The sequence below is a fragment of the Plectropomus leopardus genome, chromosome 1, assembly GCF_026936395.1.
Source record: "Plectropomus leopardus strain MGB_pleo_1.0 chromosome 1, ASM2693639v1, whole genome shotgun sequence".
Lineage (NCBI taxonomy): Eukaryota > Metazoa > Chordata > Actinopteri > Perciformes > Serranidae > Plectropomus > Plectropomus leopardus.
Window position 1 is genome coordinate 6,245,894 of NC_142176.1, and position 18,906 is coordinate 6,264,799.

General features: G+C 39.5%; 1 protein-coding gene across 2 annotated transcripts in view; it reads right to left on the reverse strand.

Moving 5' to 3' along the window:
- Nucleotides 1-18,906, reverse strand: part of luzp2 (leucine zipper protein 2) — a 356,171-nt gene that overhangs the window by 232,602 nt on the left and 104,663 nt on the right. Inside the window, exon 1 of one of the 2 annotated variants that reach the window (XM_042489187.2) lies at nt 4,502-4,762. The exons of the other annotated variant lie outside the window; for it this stretch is intronic. Within the exon in view, the coding sequence (XP_042345121.1) occupies nt 4,502-4,563 (62 nt within the window). The 5' untranslated portion in view covers nt 4,564-4,762. Of the gene's footprint in view, nt 1-4,501; nt 4,763-18,906 lie in introns of those variants that run through there. 2 annotated transcript variants of the gene reach the window in all.

Here is an 18,906-nt window from a genome sequence, read left to right on the forward strand (position 1 = left end):
TAGACTAGACAGCTCCAGTCACTATTCATTTTCCCGCCGCAGATACACCTTGCAGTCAGTCTCTCTTCAATGTTACACTATTACAACAAAAAATGAGGATGTCACAAATGATAAGCCTTGTTTGGGGGGGCCCATGACCTCCAGAACAACAACAAAAATATGACAGGAGTTTGAGGATACAATCAGCTCAGAAAAGGGTTTGTTGAGTAGCGGCTAGATCAAAAGCAGCACTCCCTGGCTTTGCTTGTGGGTTTGATGACCAGGAAAAAATGATAATAAATCTGAATATCTCTGAAATATTTTGAGTTTGGAATAAGGTACATCAAAGTCTACAATTCTGGACTGCTGTAATAAAATCTGACCGTGTCTGCAATAATAAAACCAATTCCAAGTGCTTTACTGTACGTCAAATGCATGACTGCCGACTGGTATTGCCTCAGCAGAAACACTCGAGGGCGGCGCTAGATCAAAAGACAACATAGCATGATAATGCACCAGCTAATTAATGCTTTCTAATTAAAGCATAGCTAATTCTGTGTATTTGATATGAACACTAAATACATGTCTTCATGTGCTGCAGGAGGAGCGCAACATTGATGAAACGGACAGGTGTTATGGATCAACTTGTTCCCTGTTCGGTGGCGACCTTCGATTGATTCCATCCATGGATGCTTTTAGTGATAGCAAATCTTAGAAGCAGGGAAATCACATTTAGCTGTCCTTGTGGATGCATTATTGCTGTCCTTTTCATTAAAATGTAAATCTGGAGACTCTTAGTCCTGAAGAAAACCTTGTCACAAACACAGATGCTCCCAGCATATCCATTTTGCCATCAAGTCACTTCTTATTTTGGGTTTATGTCTCATACAGACACCGACCTTGTACCAACAGCACAGCCAGATTGGCACATAATCCAATGGTCAAAATATATATAAACAACCTAACAGCCAGAACAAAATGTTGGCATTGTATGTTTCTGGAAACCATTGATATCTTATTTGCACATTACGATGTAGTGGATATGTTGAAACTTTCAGCAATGCTGTGTTTGACATGCGGTTGGTTTAGGCACAAAAATAATTTGTTATGGTGAGGAAAAGAATGTTTTGGCTCTAAATATCTGGTTTTAGGGGCATAATTCCCACTGCCAAAGCAGCAATGTCTCAGTAAAAAGCACCAGCTTTCATGGCACTCTCCCGGCAGGAAAAACAGCAATGGGTCGCCAAACAACACCCACATCTGGAGGCTGAAAACTGCAGGAAACACAACCATGGGTCTCTAAAATCACCCAAATTTGGGGGTTGAAAAGCTGCTGGAAAACACAGCAATGACTTCCTAAAACACAGCAACAAAAAACAGTTCTGTTTTGGAAAAGATCATGATTTGGCTGAAAATATCTGACTTTAGGGGAACAAATCCTTTTGCAAAGGCAGCAATGTCTCAGTAAAAAACAACAGCTTTTCACAGCGCTATCACAACAGGAAGAACAGCAATGGGTTGCCAAAACACACCCACACTTGGGGGTTAAAAACTGCAGGAAACAGCCATGGGTCCCTAAAAATCACTGAGGTCTGGGAGCCAAAAAGCTGCTGGAAAACACAGCAATGACTTGCTATAACATGAAAACAAAAAACAATCAAAATATCATGTTTTGGCTGAAAATATCTGATTTTAGGGGCACAAATGCTTCTGCAAAGGAAGCAACGTCTCAGTAAAAAACAACTTTTGATGGCAATATCCCAATAGTTAAAACAGCAACGGGTCGCCAAAAAAACACCCACATTTGGGAGATAAAAAGTGTAAAAAACACAACCATGGATCCCTAAAAATCACCCACATTTTGGGGCTGAAAGCGGCTGGAAAACACAGCAATGACTCTCTAAATGACAGCTGTTTCTCTGGTTTGCTGGTTTTAAACAGTGATCTGCAGTTTGACAGGCATCTCGCCCTCTGTGACACGTTATCCACCATCTCCTCCACCTCCCGATGACAAAGTCACCTTGTTTATTACATCACTTTAGTAACACTGATATGATACGAAAGATGCATATACAGAATGAGAAACATACAATGCCAACATTTTCTCCTGGCGACTGCGCTGATGTATAATTAGAATATTGAATTAAAAACACCAGTCAGTATGCGTGTAAAAGAAAGCTTTTTACAGGCGTAGGTCACAAACTGCTTCAAAAGAGCAATATACAACATGCAAGAATAAAATTATATAGAGGATGAAGCCACTATCCAGGCCATGTACTTAAATGTAAAAAAAATGTTGTTTTTTCTGACTGAAAGTTCATTGTTGATCTTGTAAACATGTTTTTTCTTTACTTAAGTTATACGGTAACAACTGAGAAACTGCATTCACAGAGGAAGAAGTTCCAAAAAAAGCCGATGGAAAACGCTGAGTTTACATTTGTTAAGTACATTGTGATTTAATAGCCCCAAACTACACGCACAAAAATGACTACAGAGTTCAATAAACAGATGAAGTGATCTAAAAAGATACTCCGTGTATAATGTCTTCTTCACTAACTATGAAGACACAATTTATTATTTAGATTCCCCTTCAAATTTTGATTCTTTCCCCCCAACTGCAGCATTTTCATATAAACTTCTTGTGCATCTTATGCGTAAATTAGGCAAATGTGACTTTGCAGATCTGTTCAGGACCTGTTTATTTTCCTATTTTAAAAAATAAATCAAGTTCAGTAGGTCAAACTTGAAATATTCCCTTTGCCGGGAAACCCCTCTGCCTTTAACAAAAGCTTTAAGTACATTGTTATTTAAAACCCCAAACACCCCAAATGACAGCCTCAAAAATCAACAGATGAAGTGATCAAAGGAGACCCTGTGTGTAACTTTTCTTGTTTCACTAACTATGACAATCTGATTTATTATTTAAATTCCTTCAAATTGTTGTTTTTTCCCCCAATTGCAGCATTTTTTTAGCATTTTTTAGATTAACTGGTCCACGCTTGTGCTTCTTATGGGCAAATCAGGCAGATGTGACTTTGCAGGTTTATTTAGGACCTATTTAAAAAAAAAATTAAGTTCAGTAGGTCGCAGTGAACATATCGCCTTTGCCTGGAAAACCCCTCTGCCTTTACCGAAACGCAGCCTTCTGAGCCCATTTTTTAGATCGAGTTTGGAAATAAACTAATAAAACACTGATTATATCTGGTAATTACTTTTCATGACATTCCCCCTCAAGAGGTAGCATACAATCTGTGCTGACCTGCCAAATTACCAGCGTAATGCCTCCCTCTCCAATTAGCACCCGAAAGATCCCCGCTAAGGCTGCTAAATGAAACTTAAACTGCATTTTTAGATCCCTAGCTTAAAAAATAGCCTAACAAGTCCATCTGTATGCACAGTCGAAAAGGTGATAAAACAGACTGAATGTCACAAAGCTGCTGCCTGAAGGTTATTTATGTATTTGCCCTATGTGCATTAAAATTGCAGGTGTGTAAATTTGCTGATGACTAAATGCTAGAGGTTAATACATCAACACAGCCCTTAGTTATGACTCATACATCATCAGTGTACCTATCTGCTATTGACAGATGTGCACGCAATAACCTTGACTTCTTTCTTTACATACTGCGATAAACACTAACTCCTGGGGTTGAAGAAACAATTCGCATTCATGTGTTTGGCCACACAGCACGAAAATATAGGTATTTCTCGGTCCGTCGTTGTCCATGTGCACGCATTCCTCTGCAATTGCATTCAACTACAAGAGAGGAAGACAACTGTATCACAATGTTTTTGGACAGCGGGGAGAAAAAAGGGGAAAGGCAAGTTTTATAATGCATGCCTTCCTGCGTGTGATGTCTCCATGGTATAGTCAGAGCCTTGAATTCCCTCTAACGGCTCTCATTAAGGCAGCGGTGTCAGGATCTGGCGGAGAAGGAGGATGATTTTATCAATGATTTAATTAATCATCAAAACTCCCCCTTCTCCACACCTCTTATTCATTCTCCCAGCCCATCACTCTTCCTCCAGCCTTAAATCGCATGCACACACACAGAGGCGCACACACACACCTGCTCTTTTTCAAGACACTGCAACACAAGTAGCCTTTTCTCTCAGTTCCCCCGACTTCAACTTGCTTCCCTTTCCCAGACCAGCAGGCACCAAAAGTCCCAAAAAAGCAATGTCACCACTATTCAGGAGGCATCGCATTCAGCGGATTACCACCACAAAAGGACAACTGTCTCTCAGCCTGCCCGGGACTGACAAAGATAATAGCCTAGTTCAACAGAAAAGCTCTTCCTTCCTCCTTTCAAGTCTTTCAATCTCCAACATGCTTAGCACACAGAGAGGCTCTGCCAGGACAAATTAAGGCTTCAGGACTGAACAGACCTTCAGATTAGTGATCTAAGATTGCCCATCTCTTTGAACCTATACTCCCCTTTTGTTCCAGAGTCTCTACCCGGGTTAAACTGACAAAAAAAGCAAAAAAAAAAAAAGCCCTCTCCTTTTATTTGTCTCTTACCTGGTGTTGAGGCTTAAAGCTGGACAGAGAAGCAGTAAGCAAATAGCTTGGATGAATTTCATAGCTGTCTCACACTCCCGTTCCTTCTCCCTTCTCAGATGCTTTTTGCCTTTCCCCCGTGTCTCTCTCCCCGACTCTCTAGCTCTCCCACTGGCTGCCTGGGTTTTTTAGCGCACTCTCATACACACACGCACACACACACCCAGACACACAAGCAGCGAGGCAGACAGATGCAACACAGTGGCTCGGCGAGAGAGGGAGGATCTCTGGCTTTAAATAACACAGGGACACGGACCGACTTGCTAATGGAAAGGAGCGGGTGGGGCTGAAATCAAGAGAGGGGAGATGTGGGAGTGATATGATGTCAGCGCCCGTGCAGCTTCAGCTATTGGTGAGAGGCGTTCTTGCCATTGTTTGGTGCCGGTTGTTCCTCCAAACAATACCGCGTCTCCATTCATTCTGTCCTGCCTGTTTACTACCTGCAGTCTGATAGGTGGAGATATGGCAAAACACTCCGCTGAGAGAGCGGGCAGCCAGGACCGTCGCCACAAGGAGACGCAGAAGGGGTTAACAGTTCAGTCACAGCAAAGTCGCAGTTCAGTTAAGGAGACACACTAATAGATTTAAAGTGTAATTAGTGACCAAGCTCTGTACTTCAAACAGAAGGCAAGGTTACCCTTTCAGTAAATGAACAATGAAAATGAATGTTGGAAAAAAATCAATTACTTTCAATTATCCAAACTAATTAAAAAATAATTAACCGTGAATTTTTTTCCCCCTGTTTTTTATTTTTTATTATTAGCCTTTAATATTTTTCCTTTGCTGTCCAGATAAATCCCACGTCCAATGTCATAAAGGTAAATCAATACATTTTTATTGAACTAAACTATTTAAAAACTAGCTGCAAAAACAAAAAATGGCAAACTATTGAAAAAGAATAAAGACAGCGTAGAAAAGTTGCACAATGTAGAAGAAGTGGGAATATAACTTGCTGTACAAATTAAATTCAACATAGAATACAAATATTATTTTCAAATCAACAACAATGATTTGAAATTAAATTCAATCTCAAAAAGATTGGGCGATATAGAAAAAAGATTATCTCTTACAGTATATGAAATTCTATATATTGCAAAATTGACATATTTTATATTGTGATTCAGTAACAACTGATGAAATTGAGGACAGCTAAACTTTTGAAGAGTCATGTGATGCAATAACACCTCTTATAGCGGCTGCTGCATCATGCCGTAAGGAAGCCCACATTGCATCATGTGACCTATAAAAGAAAAGTGTTTCATTGCTTTTTTATGAAATATGGCTTTTTTACATTCTCTGAACTTCCGCCTCATGTGAGCATAAAAATGTTTTTGCAGTAAATGGGAGTTTTTTTTATTGATGTGTTTCCATTTGGCATATTCTATATTCGCATTTCAATTTGCGCAATTTGAGCGTTAATAGAAAAATTCCTGCTGTCGCGTTTCACTGTCACACATGTGCTCTTGCTCAAGCATACATTCAACACACACACAATCGTGCACCAAATTGAGGCACTGAAGTGTAAGCTACAAATTGTAGAGCATTGCTACCTGGTTACCTGAAATGGTCAGGTAACCATGTTGGCTATCTGACCCGACAAAAAAGTTTAAAATTTTGGAGCAATTTGAAAAACTGGACCTAAAACAACCTTGATATTTAGATCACACTCCATACAAAATGTCCTAGAAGTTTTTTTTTCCTGGTCTCAAACAAAATTTATAAACTAAAATCTACAATTAGGTCTTTTCTCACATTATGGCATCATTTTGTTTCACTCAGAGTGAAATCCAGAGTAGTAAAATAACACATGAGCCCCTCAGTTTTTACATAAACCACACCTGGACAATGACAGACAAATGGAAATGTCAAGTCAATTTTATAAACGTGTCCTAATGAAACCGTCTCACCCCTGGCCCCACGTGCCCCCGGGAATCGCTTTGAATTTCGAGGTTAACCTTATGAAAGTAAGAACAGCTCAAGAACAAAATGTTGAGGATGTTGGTAGTGAGACTCTAAGCCATGTAATACAGGTAGAATATTAAGCAGTCCATGCAAAAGGTGGAGGTCACACACCATAGGCATGATAAATGATTTCCATTACGGGTTTAATAGAGTTTGGAGTCTATTGTACCACAGCAGTATCCCCATTTTCAACTAAAAGATTCCCACCCATTTATTTGGTCTAATTAGAAGTTCATGCATGGAAACCCATGGTGACCAGTTGTAATGAGTCTGCTAGACCGCGGCGTGCCTTGGTTACCGGGGAGAGCGTCCTCAGCGGACCTCCGTAATCTGTCTCAATCATGTCTCACATCAGCCAGAAACTTGTAGTCTCGGTGCTCCGAGTAAACCTGTTGAACATCTTATCATAATGAAGAATAATTACCATAAAACGAGCGTGAATTGTTGATATTATGCAAGATTACATTTGGATAAATCCCCATAGCTAAGCCTGAATGTCACAACAATTGATTTGTATATTTTGTTTGCGAACACTTCGTTTGAATTTTGATCATGCCTTAATGGAATGCTTTGATTTAGTCTGAGCCGAGCACTGTTTAATGTTTGTGCACGGCCGAAAAATAACGTTTTTGTAACCCCATAGTTGCTTTATTTAATAATTACACAGCCAAACTGAGTCGCAATGACATGAAGGGACTTTTCATTGTATGTTTTCGGTCCCTAAAGCACTTTTACAAACAGCAAAGATCCCACTGCTCTGTGCCAGTTGAGCATTGGACAAACTAATTTCTTTATATTTTAAAAACACACAGAATTGTAACAGAGTCAAGTGATTCCAGTCGCTTCCCCACAATCTGAGCCACTTAGAGTCACAGTATTCCAGCTGAGTATGTTGCATTAACTAACAAATTAAAAAAGGCTGCAGTAGAGCTCTGTAGGGCATATAAGAAATATTACTATAAGAGCATACTTTTTTCTTCTCCCACATCCTCCAATCATTTCATGATGCCTGTAAGCACAGTCAAAGTCATAAACATCCAAAGAATGATGCAACAAAAATCTTGCGCAGGCAATTTTCAACATTTTGACTATGGAGTAAAAGTTTAAAGTTAATATCTCAGCTTTTTATTCTCAGTGTGGTCATTGCAGATGATATGATGAAAGTTTTAGTTTAAGCTGCACCACCAGGCTTCAGGTGGAACATGATTTTATGGAATGATGTTCTGTAGCTTCGGTGAAAGAGGTGGCAGGTCTCTGAGTTACCGATTCACTTGTTTTGGGGGATTTCTTTCTGTTTTTAACTGTTAATTGCAGTATATTTGTTGGTATGAAGTTTTCAGCATCTGTGTTTGCTCTTGTGCTCCACGTTTCTGAGGACTATTTTGAGTTTTAGACATTTGTGCAAAGTGAAAACATCCTGACTACTGATGATACTTTTGGTTCATTTTGCTTTCAGAGGCCGAACACCCATGCCGAAGTCACTAACGAGTTAATTTTTTGGAAAAAATGTGGAAAATGATGTGAAATGCAAGTGGCCTTCACATTTAGTCCAGTGCAAAAGAACAGCCAGCGCCCCACTGACTCAGTGAGCTTTAGCACCACGCCTCAAAGCACCACTCATTTGTCGTTTTCCTGTATGAACATTGAGCAACACCATGTTTTTTTTCTTTTAATTTTTCACAGTTTTTTTTCCTTTTGCTTTTTTTATAGGAAATAAACATAAATACTAGGTGTTTTACCAATGCAAGTGTAGTTTGAAACAGACTGTAAGTATCAAATGGATGAAAACTGCACATTTCCGGTGACAAGTGTATTTTGAAAAGACACAATTCATGTAACAGGCGTCAACTGACACACTGTCCCAGAACGTCAACAACGGACGCAAGAGGATACCTAAGCATGCAGTATGCAGACATGGTCAACACGGCTCAAGCGGCAGTATTCAACAGGTTGGGTAGGCACCATGTTTCCAGAGCAAGGCTGTTGGGTCAGTATGACGTTATCAGCAGTGCTCGCCAAACGAGCAGCGTCCCTAGCTTGCTCCCACCAGACTCATATGCTTCACAGTGCAGTAAAATGAATAGTTGCAAATTAACCACAGACTGGCGTGTAATGTCCTAACCCTAGTGATTAACCAAAACACGGTTCACCATTAACATCCCTAATTCTGAGTAGTTATCACTTCTTCAAGGAGGGCGTTGAAGGCTAAGGGTTTTAGACTTAATATTTAAACTAGATCACAATGAAGGCCGACCAAGGTTGTGGTTGGGGTTGTGTTATCAATTGTATCATGCTTTTTTAAAAGTACTGCAACTGAGTATGAGATGTGCTATACTGTATAAATGCATTGCCTTACCTTAATGTCATAGTTCAGTTTGGGGTAAGGTGCTGAAGAGTGCATTATGTCAGTAAAGGTTCTCACAATAATAGCAGTTTGAATATGTGTTTTCAGGGCTTTATAAGAATTTTTAAAGTAAGGGAAAGGCAGAGCTTGCCTACCAGCTGTCAAAATATAGTAGGCATGGCCAACAAGTCTCTGAGCCTTTGAAGCCATATATTCTGTAGCTGAATCCAGCATAAAGGGCCGCGAGTCTAGATGTTTTTGTTTTCTTTTTAAACCCTTTATTTATCCATGAAAGGTTTCTGCAGCATATTTTACAGTAGATGTTCCTATTTAGCAACTTCCTGCCTCTCATTTAAAACACTTAAAGCACATTTACATATGGAGCTGGCAAAACCAGTGCTATTTTTACTGCTGGGCAAACTGGGTTAAGTGCATTGCTAAAGAGTATTGGTTCTTGAGGGATTGACAGCATGACTCAATCACTATTTTCGGCCATATTTCCCTCGTCCAGAATGTACTTTTTTTTGCCTTCTGGTCACAAGCCCTTGTCTTTACCTTCAGGCTACAACAGTCCCAGCAGGCACCTTTTCCACCTGTCTGCAATAACATATCCAAGGACAGTGATATTGACTGACAGTTGCCTGAGTAAATCAAGATATCCTGATTCGGAACGAGCTAAAATAATGGCCTGTCAGCAACGTCGCTGCTTTTACAGACGATTGTTTGCTTTCTGTAAGGATGCTCCTCGCTCCTCTTCTGCTTTTCCTCTGCATGAATATTAAGCTCAAGAAGATAAGTTAGCAAGTGCTGAAATCTCCATAGTCTATTATGTATGTTTACAGAGGGTTTGCACCAGGAGAGAGGAGAAAAAATCCAGAATTCCCTTGCATAAATTTCCATTCTCAACATCTACACTGCCATTCAACATTTTGTGTGGAAAAGGAAAGGGAAAACAAAAAAAAACAAAAAAAGAGAGAAGTCTGGCAGCAAAGCTGAAGCTTAAGGCACTTCCCTGTCAGTTGGTTCATTCGCTCAGTGCAGGAGTATGGAAATGTGCTTTCACAGAACTGCTGCTGAAATAAACTCTGAACATCATGTCTGGAATCTTTAGTTCGTCAACATACGTTCAGGACAAATGAACAGAGATATTGGAAAAACAACCATACTGTCAGTAAACGTAAACGGTTGTTGTTGGTCAGTCGTTAGTGACTGATGAACGAGAGGTAGCAGCACAGCCCATCCTGTATGTTAACTACAACCACAACAATGTAGTCACAATAACATCCTTTTATTCTTTTTTAAGAAAGTTTGTACTTCATTCCAATGTGCTGCTGCCAATTGTAAAAAAGATGCAATATGCAATTGTACAAATGTACAGTTAATATGAAAATAAGAACTGCATCAGCTAAAGGAGAAATTAGCCACACTGGGCTTCATGCATCAACATTCTCTTAATTTCTCTTTATTTTCTGGTAAGAGAAAATATATGAGAAGTCAACTTTTAACCATCCAAATCTGCTCTTACCACATGCTCAATGATGAATCCCATCTTATCATAAGTCACCTCGGTAACGCCCCCTAAATACTGTATATGGGCAGGTTTTGTGCTGTGTGCAAAGACTCTGGCACATGGCCATGACTCGAGACATGACACCGAAAAGGCTGTAAGAAGAACTTCTGCAGTAATGAAACTGGCGTTCTGTTAAATAAACTTAAACAAAGTAAATGTGATTTCAGGGAAATGTATTGAAGTACTAAATATAAAAGTACACATGTAAAAGAGTTAAAGGAAATTTAATAAATCAAAATAATTTAAAGAATTAAAAAAGAAAAGCAGTAATATGTACAGTATATTTGAGAGGCTGGAAGCATGAAATGTATTTTGCATGAAAAATGACTTTTTTAATGATTTTTTTAATTTACAAACTAATTGTTTCAGCTGCACTTCATTATTTTCATATTTTTGGTTTGTGCGCAAAAATCTTAATTTGTAAAGTAGTTATCAAATAATAGTAGTGGAGTAAAAAGTGTTGTGGAGTAGAGGTGGAAAGTGGTATGAGATTAAAATTCTCAAGTAACCTCAGATTTGTACTTCAGTACAGTACTTGAGTAAATGTACTTAATTACATTCCACCTCTGATCAGCAGAAGGACGCACAGTAACTGAAATTACAGTAATTGGAAAAAATGTACCAGGTATGGTAGTATTCCTTCAGCCCTGAATTTTAATATTCATTTTAATTCCTCTAAAATCTCAACTAAATTTGATTATATGATATTCATGCATTTTGTAAATGTTCCTCAAATATAAAACTTATTTTTCCTTGTGATGAACAACAACTTGTGGCCTTTGAAAGCAAGACATTTTTTCTCTTATCTTGGTAAGAGTGCTTTTGAAGAGCAAAAATTTGAAAACACTGGTGAAACCCCCAAATCAGTGGTTAATAGCAAAACAGGAACAAATCCTGGATACGAGCACAAAAAAAACCAAAAAAAAAACATTTGCTCGTATATCGTTTCATGCATAAGGCTATATGCTGGGAACAGCAGTGGTAAATGCACCAACACATGGCCCGGCCACCAAAACAAAAAATAGAGAAGCTCGGATTACATACAGAGAAGATTGACTAGGCTTGGGCAGTATCTTTTACTTTATACCTTCTTCATACTTCGATATAAAATGGTATTTTTCTGTGGGGGCCTCCATCAGCAAAGAGTTTGTTCATTCCACAAGCTCTCTTAGCTTCTTAGTTCAAATAAATAAACAACATAAACTCACAAAGTGTAAAGAAACTACTCAGTTGGAACTCCGGGGGTCTGGAGTTTGCCCCTGTGGATGTGTGTTTTTTTTCTACACCTTAACATGTGCCTGTTTTGCCTAAACCACTGTCCGAGGATTTGTTGCCCAATTCCAACCACCATGACAGTCCGCGCAGTAGTGTAAACATAAGGACCGTGCTGCTTCATCCCACTATGTAAACTTAACATCACTGTAACAGCATCCCAGAGCATAAACAGCTGACACAGAAGGATATCTAAAACGTCATATGTAAACGCAGGTCACTGACAGAGCTGCACCATGTGATGAGCAGGGGTGAGACCATGTTGAAAATAAACCTTTATTTCACAGAGGATGGTTGTGATAATATGCTGGCACTACATGCTGTTTTTCACGTTTTCTCCTGTTGCTGGCTGGCTTTTAACTTGTCCTGTTGGGTTGTCCCCACCAATCATAGTCACAGCCTTTCTCACTTCAGCAGTCTGTTCCACCAGTAGACACTGACCTCTGGTGGCTCATGCTGGGCACTACATACTATACATCACATCAGCATCTCCTGACAGTTTGATACCAAGAGGAGCATCTCTATTTTTTGTTTGTATTGAAAATCATAATAAAGTCACATTAAAACTATATCTTCACAAAGCAAATAGATGCTTGCTGCTATTTTCATGTTCAAACTCTCATATATAGGACCTTTAAAACAAACCAATGCAAATTTGATCAGTTTCATAAGCCTTTGGACTGTAAAGCAACAGTCCCATCACATTGCTAATAACTGCAGAACAGTTTGTAGCAGGACACCCACAATCGGAGGCAACATGCCAGGACACCCACATTTAAAGCCAACAAACTGGCACCCACGCGAAGCTGCAGAAAGACGCCAGGACACCCACTTTTAGTAATAAGGCACGGCAGGACATTGGTTTTCAGTGCCAGAGCAGTTTTGGATTTGTATGACTGTAATAACACAGTACAGGCCGTCTTAAAACCCTACACAATCCAAAGCAGCAAGGACAACCTCAGCCATTGTAGCCCCGGCTTTTTGTTCACTCCAGTGCATTGTAATGTTCCAGCAAGACCCCCGGAGCAGTGCCTTGGCCTTAAACCATGGTGATGCTGCCACTGGAGGCGAGCATTTGTGTGGGATTGTGCCTTGGTTTATTGTGATTCTGTGGGGTTGTTAGCCAGTGAGCTGCTTAGCCTGCATCCTCTGAGTAAAGGCAAAAACTGCTAAACAGCTCACAGTTTCTACAAATGATTCACCCATGTGATTGTTATAAGAAGACTATTATTAATTAAGTTAATTATGTATAATTAAGTACTGATTATACTTTACATTTAAGAGCTTTAGTTGATAATCTCTCTAAGAGCAACTCACAGCAGAATAAGCTCAAAGTCCTGCATCAGCAACATTACATGCATCTCATTTTTAGGAGTGGAAGCGGCCATAACTTAAAGAGATAGTTCTGTGTTTTTTGAAGTGGGTTTGTATGGGGTATTTATGCATAGAGTGCATTACATACTTACTGTAAAATCTGAAAAGTTGAGCTCACTTTAAAATATCTTGGAGAGCAATTGCCTTAAAAAAGGAATGCAAATATAACTATTACATATTATATTATATGACAGCAGCACATGTAGATGCAGCAGCCAGTAGCTCTTTAAATCCTTTTTTGCTGTATTTTTCTGTTTTTCTACTCCATGGTTTCTTCTGCTGAAGTAGGACTTTTCTACGATAGAGATGCACTCATCAACATCGGGAAAAGTTGTGTGGGATTTGGACTGAATGCAGCCGACCGCGAGAGGATCTCCACCAACGGCATATGCCAAGCAGCCAGCCAGACCAGAGGCGAACCCGAAAGCGCCGGAACCGAAAGCAAACCTGAAAGCGCCGGACGAAGAGAGGGAGGAGAGCCAGCATCAGGGCGAGGCTGACCTGAATTGGACTGAGAGCTGTTACTCTACCAAGCCATCCTGGGACTGATGTCTGGTCGCAGGAGAATTAAGTGGACGAGATGCGATTGAGGCTCACTCAGTAAAGGGAGATCAGAGACTGCTCTGCGCACATCTTCACAGAGACGTGGTTAACCCCTAACATCCTTGGTTCAAGCTGTTGCACCTGATGGGCAAATTTTATTTTAGCTCGCTAAACATGGGAGCTTCTGGTCTACCACTGCCTCGATCAGTTTGTTTGTTTTATTGTGGGACTTCGGTGTAACACTAACAAACTGCTCCAGCAAGCAGTAAAAAAGCAGCTCCTTTGTTGTTTTTATACTTTTCTCTCTTTTTTTGGTTACTATTTTCAGATTTGCTCAAAACTTTTAAACTAATATTTTTGCTAATTTTTGTGCTATGTTTCCAGAAAAATCTCTACTTATAATTATCATAATTACATATTTAAAATTATGTTACACAATTCTAATAGTTTTTAAGCAGTTTTGTCAGGTCATTCCCTTGTTTGTTTGTTTTGTTGTTGTTTTCCTTTTTTTGTGTGCAAATTTTCAGGTAATATTCTTGCAGTTTTTAGTAATTTCTTGTTAATTTTTGGGTCATTTCTTCTCAAGTTTCTCTATGCCCTATTCCCATGTTTTTGAATACAATCAGTCCAGTTTGCTCCAGTTTCAAAAGGTTAAAGATAACAGAGGTAAGACACATTTTTATTATTAAGTGAGGATCATTTTGACTGAGAAAACAATCGGAATATTTGACCTGTATGTGTGTTTCACAGGCGTAGGAGGGATTGACACAGGAGAGCAGGGTGGATAATATAGATCCTTACATTATTAACAGTTCTCATGTTTCCATTCAGTTACAAGACCAGCACACAGTATGCCGACCTTCATGAAGGTCAGATGCATCTTTTATGAATTGAGTTCAACACACGCATGAATTAAACGGTCATAGGTCAGAAACTTATATGTACTCCAGCTATGTCAAAACCAACAAGAGGGCAAATCTGTGAATGTTAAACAGCTATTATGTATCTGCATTGTTCCACAGAGGCGCAGAATCTGGCAGTTTTCCAATACCCACCTAATTCATGTCTTCTGGCCTTGATACGAAAACAGACACGGCCTTCTGTAACTCGATAGTTACCGTGCTCTATGTGCCTTAGCTCTGGGCAAAGAATCTATTTATTTGCAGATCTATAGATTTCTAGTTTCTGTAACGTCAGCAGCTTCTCCATGTGGTCACCCTGAGGTTTATGTTCGAACATTCGTGTGTTCCACATTCGATTGGTTTTGCACCATTAAATGGCCATTTCTGGGACTGATTTTCGCCATTTTACCTGCTCTTGCTCTCACTGGAGCCGGCTCATGGCCTTCACAGGATGACCCCACAGGACACATACAAGGCTACAGCGGTGAATTACTGTTTATGGAGACCGTTGTTCCTAAATGCTTGTAGAAAAACGTATAAAAAGGTGAAAAGAGTGTCAAGGCAAAAGGTTCACGAAAACTACACAGCATAATGCATTCTTGGTAAATGATTATGTCAAAAACTCATTCAAATATAAACTGCATCCATCAAAATATGTGACCTTTTTTGTGTAATCCCTATATTTCTCTGGAAAGCAGCTCTTCAATTTGCATAATATAACATCAACTTGTGGTTTTAATTTCAAAATGTGAAAAAACAGACGCCAAGAATCTCATTCGTCATGCCAAAAAATACAAATTGGAATTGTTCCATAGACGAAGAATTGTGAGATTGAATTTGTGAATGCATTTAATATTGATTTGAGCATCTACTTTTCACTGAAATGAGGTATCCCTCTGGGTAAAACTATTATATGAGCCAAAAAGAGAGAATAAATCACTCATTCTCTCACTTGTTATGGTGTTCACACTGCTGTGCCATCACATGGGCGTCTGTCCTTAATACACTACTCCAGAGGGGAGGGAACAGTGAAGTACTACAACAAAACACAGACTGGATTGTCTGAGGTGAAAGGATTAACAATGCTCTTGACTCACAGGCGGGCTGCGTCTTAAACTCACTGGTGGATTTTTACTTCCATCTTCAGGCCGCTCCTTAAATTGCAAGCAATGTCTCAACTGACCGCAGAAACAAACCATATTTTACTCTGGTAAAAATAAAACTACAAGATTCAGAACAGCGATATTCTAGGTGGAAAAATCTGTATTTTTTTGAAAAATAAGATGTTGTGTTAACATTGTTGTTGCTCTGGTTTTATCCTAAAACCACTGAAGCCTCTCAAATAGGTAGTGAGGCATCTTTAAGACCTCGCAGAGTTGCTTCTGTTATCCAGCTGCTGCATGACCTGGATAAACAAAATGCTGCAGAGACAGCAGTATTATCAGCATACTGCTGTTGTTATGTCAGATAAACCACGAGGGCAGGGACACAGGCTTTATAGCATATAGATAAAGCATTTAAGAAAGGGTGATCTTTTCTCTAGATCTCAAAATCCATTGTTTAATAATTAGACTACATTTTCTAAAATTAGCAATCTACTATAAAATTGAAGCACTAAATGCAAGATGGGATTTTATTCAATTTTATATTTTCATGCACTGGTCAATTTTTGGAATTTGAGGCTGTTCTGCTTTGATAACATGTCTTCTTTCAGACTGGTGGAAATAAAATATCCAAAATACATATTCAGGTTAATTTAGTTCAGCTTTCTGCTGGAATCTTATGAGAAAAGCACAGTTATTATAAAGTAATGCATCATTTGCATATTTAAACAATAAATTTCAGATAATTAGCATTACAATACATAGCTGCAAGTAATCTACTGGGGAGGTTTCTTGGCGATATCTGTTAGATCAAATATTTAACCTTTTCACCTGTAGCGTCATTTAAAAAAAATATATCAAAATTTCAGATACAATTTTTTCAAGGCTATTTCTTAAAAATTAAAAAAAAAAAATTAAATTGATTTCCAAGCTCTTTTGTTAGTGACTTTTTTATTCGATTTTATGATGTGATCCATAAGTTATGATTAACTAAGAAGCACAGAATAAATAAAACTAACATCTAATGCTATTAGCTGGACTGAAATGCAAGATGTCAACTGTGTGGATTAATGTATCACATATAAGGCTGGGCGTTAAAACGATAATGATATCAATTGCGAAATAACTTTTCTTCGTTTAAAATATGAGACGTAGTCGATAGGATGTTGATGTGTCATGTCATGCCCGCTCCAGCACACGCAGGTCCGACAACACGCTCCAGCGCACGGTCATGTCCAATAGCCTGCTCCAGCGTGGACGTGTGCGACAGCCCGCTCCAGCGCGCTGACATGTCACACAGCCCACTCTGACTGGAGCAGTTTTACAAACTGTCTCGCTCCTGCAGGGTTTTCCAACAAAACACTTGTCATTGTGTGCGACCGTAGGTACACGTTAGGTTACCCAACTTGTAACTGGAAACTGAAAGTGTGAGCAGAAAAGTGTGCCCAAACACAAAATCAAAGGTAAGTGCTAACAATTATGGACTCTGGCAGCTGATCATATTTGTAACTTTGTTTTTAAACACATAATTAGCTGCAATATCTCAAAGACTACAGTCACAGTGAAGAAACACTGACAGGATGCAAAGCTGGGATTAAGATTTATGAATGTGCCTGACCGTGGTGATAGCTGTGCTGATGCTGCGACCCTGCCTTTGGTTGTGCTCGTGCTGTGGCTGTACTGATTCTGTGCCCCCCGCTCGCCCTGATCGTGGTCTGGTCCTGGTTGCGCCGATGCTGTGATCTTGCCTTTGGACAACTCCCTTTCACATATGCATGAGACTGTTATCATCTCTATCAACATCATCATAGAGAGCAATTACTAATTTCACACCTACCATTATTGTAATATGACATGCATCTGTTTCTATTGTTCTGTGCCCCCTCTCCCCCCCCTCTTCTCTTTCCTTTTTTGCCATGATTGTATTTCACTTGCTATTTACGACATCTATTGCTCGTCTGTCCGTCCTGGAAGAGGGATCCCTCACTATCCTCTACCGCTCTTCCTGAGGTTTCTTCCTCTTTTTCCCGTTACAGGGGTTCTTTTGGGGAGTTTTTCCTTGGGTGATGTGAGGGTCTAAGGGCAGAGGGATGTCGTACACTGTAAAGCCCTCTGAGGCAAACCTTGTTTTGTGATAATGGGCTATATAAATAAAACTGACTTGACTTGACTTGACTTGAATCCATCCATACTGAAGTCTGAGAGCAGTGAAGAGGGGCAGCGTGAGAGAGAGGGGTCAAAAAATGATCAGCTGATGTGTGGACTTTACAGGAGGAAAAAGCAATTCACAGTTCAAAGGGAAAATTCACATGAATAACTGCAGGTAGCGTTCAGACCTCCAGTCAACCAGCCACAGCTGAGCCAGGAGGACATAAACAGGTTTATCTGTGCATCTGTGAGCCAGCCGCAGCGCTCGACAAAATGATAAGGAGTGACAAACTGCAGCTGCGCAGCTCGCAGGAAAGATAAAGTCTCAGCCGATGGGAACACTTCTAACCAGCAGAACCAAGTTAGTATGCTGCTGTGAATTTAACTTGTAATTGTTTCTGACAGATTTTGTTGTGGATGACACCACACAGGGAAAACTGAGTGACTCCACTGGGAGCTTTTCTCCCAGACAATCTAAAAGAAACAAATGCACAGGGACCAAGAGGGCTCGCTGCTGAATCTGCATTTCCATCACCTCAGATAATATGCTCTGATAAAAGGAGACATACATGCAGCATCATTTAATCTGGAATATTAATGTTAAAATCAAGTTTGCATCTTTCCATGAATTTTTGAAGTTTTGAAGACATAAAACATTTTTCCTTGACAAGATAACATTTATGCAATTCTATCTTCTTAGGTATATCCAAAAAACAAACAATTTTAGTTTATTTATTTATCTGTTACTCTTTCAGTAATTACTGCCGGTAACGGGCATGTGGGATAGTGTTGCTGCAAGCATGATGGCCAGCCACCAATCTGAGTAGCAGCTACCTTTATTTTAATTCACAAAACTCCTTTAGCATGGTCAGCTATGTTAGCACTACTAGCCATGCCAAAACAGGTAATGCTGCTAACTGAGCTAACTGTGTTTATGTAGATGACAATGATAAAGGGGTTTTGCGAGTCAAAACTGAGCCATTTACAAACCTAAACAAGCTAATTAGCTCCCACCAGACCTGGTTGCCATACAGAGCAGCAGAATAAATAAGAGGCTAAATCAATCTATAGATGTGGGATGAGCTGCAGGTTCCAGATATTTAAAAGGTGGAAAAAAGCTGAATACAAGCGCAAATGGCCTTAAACAT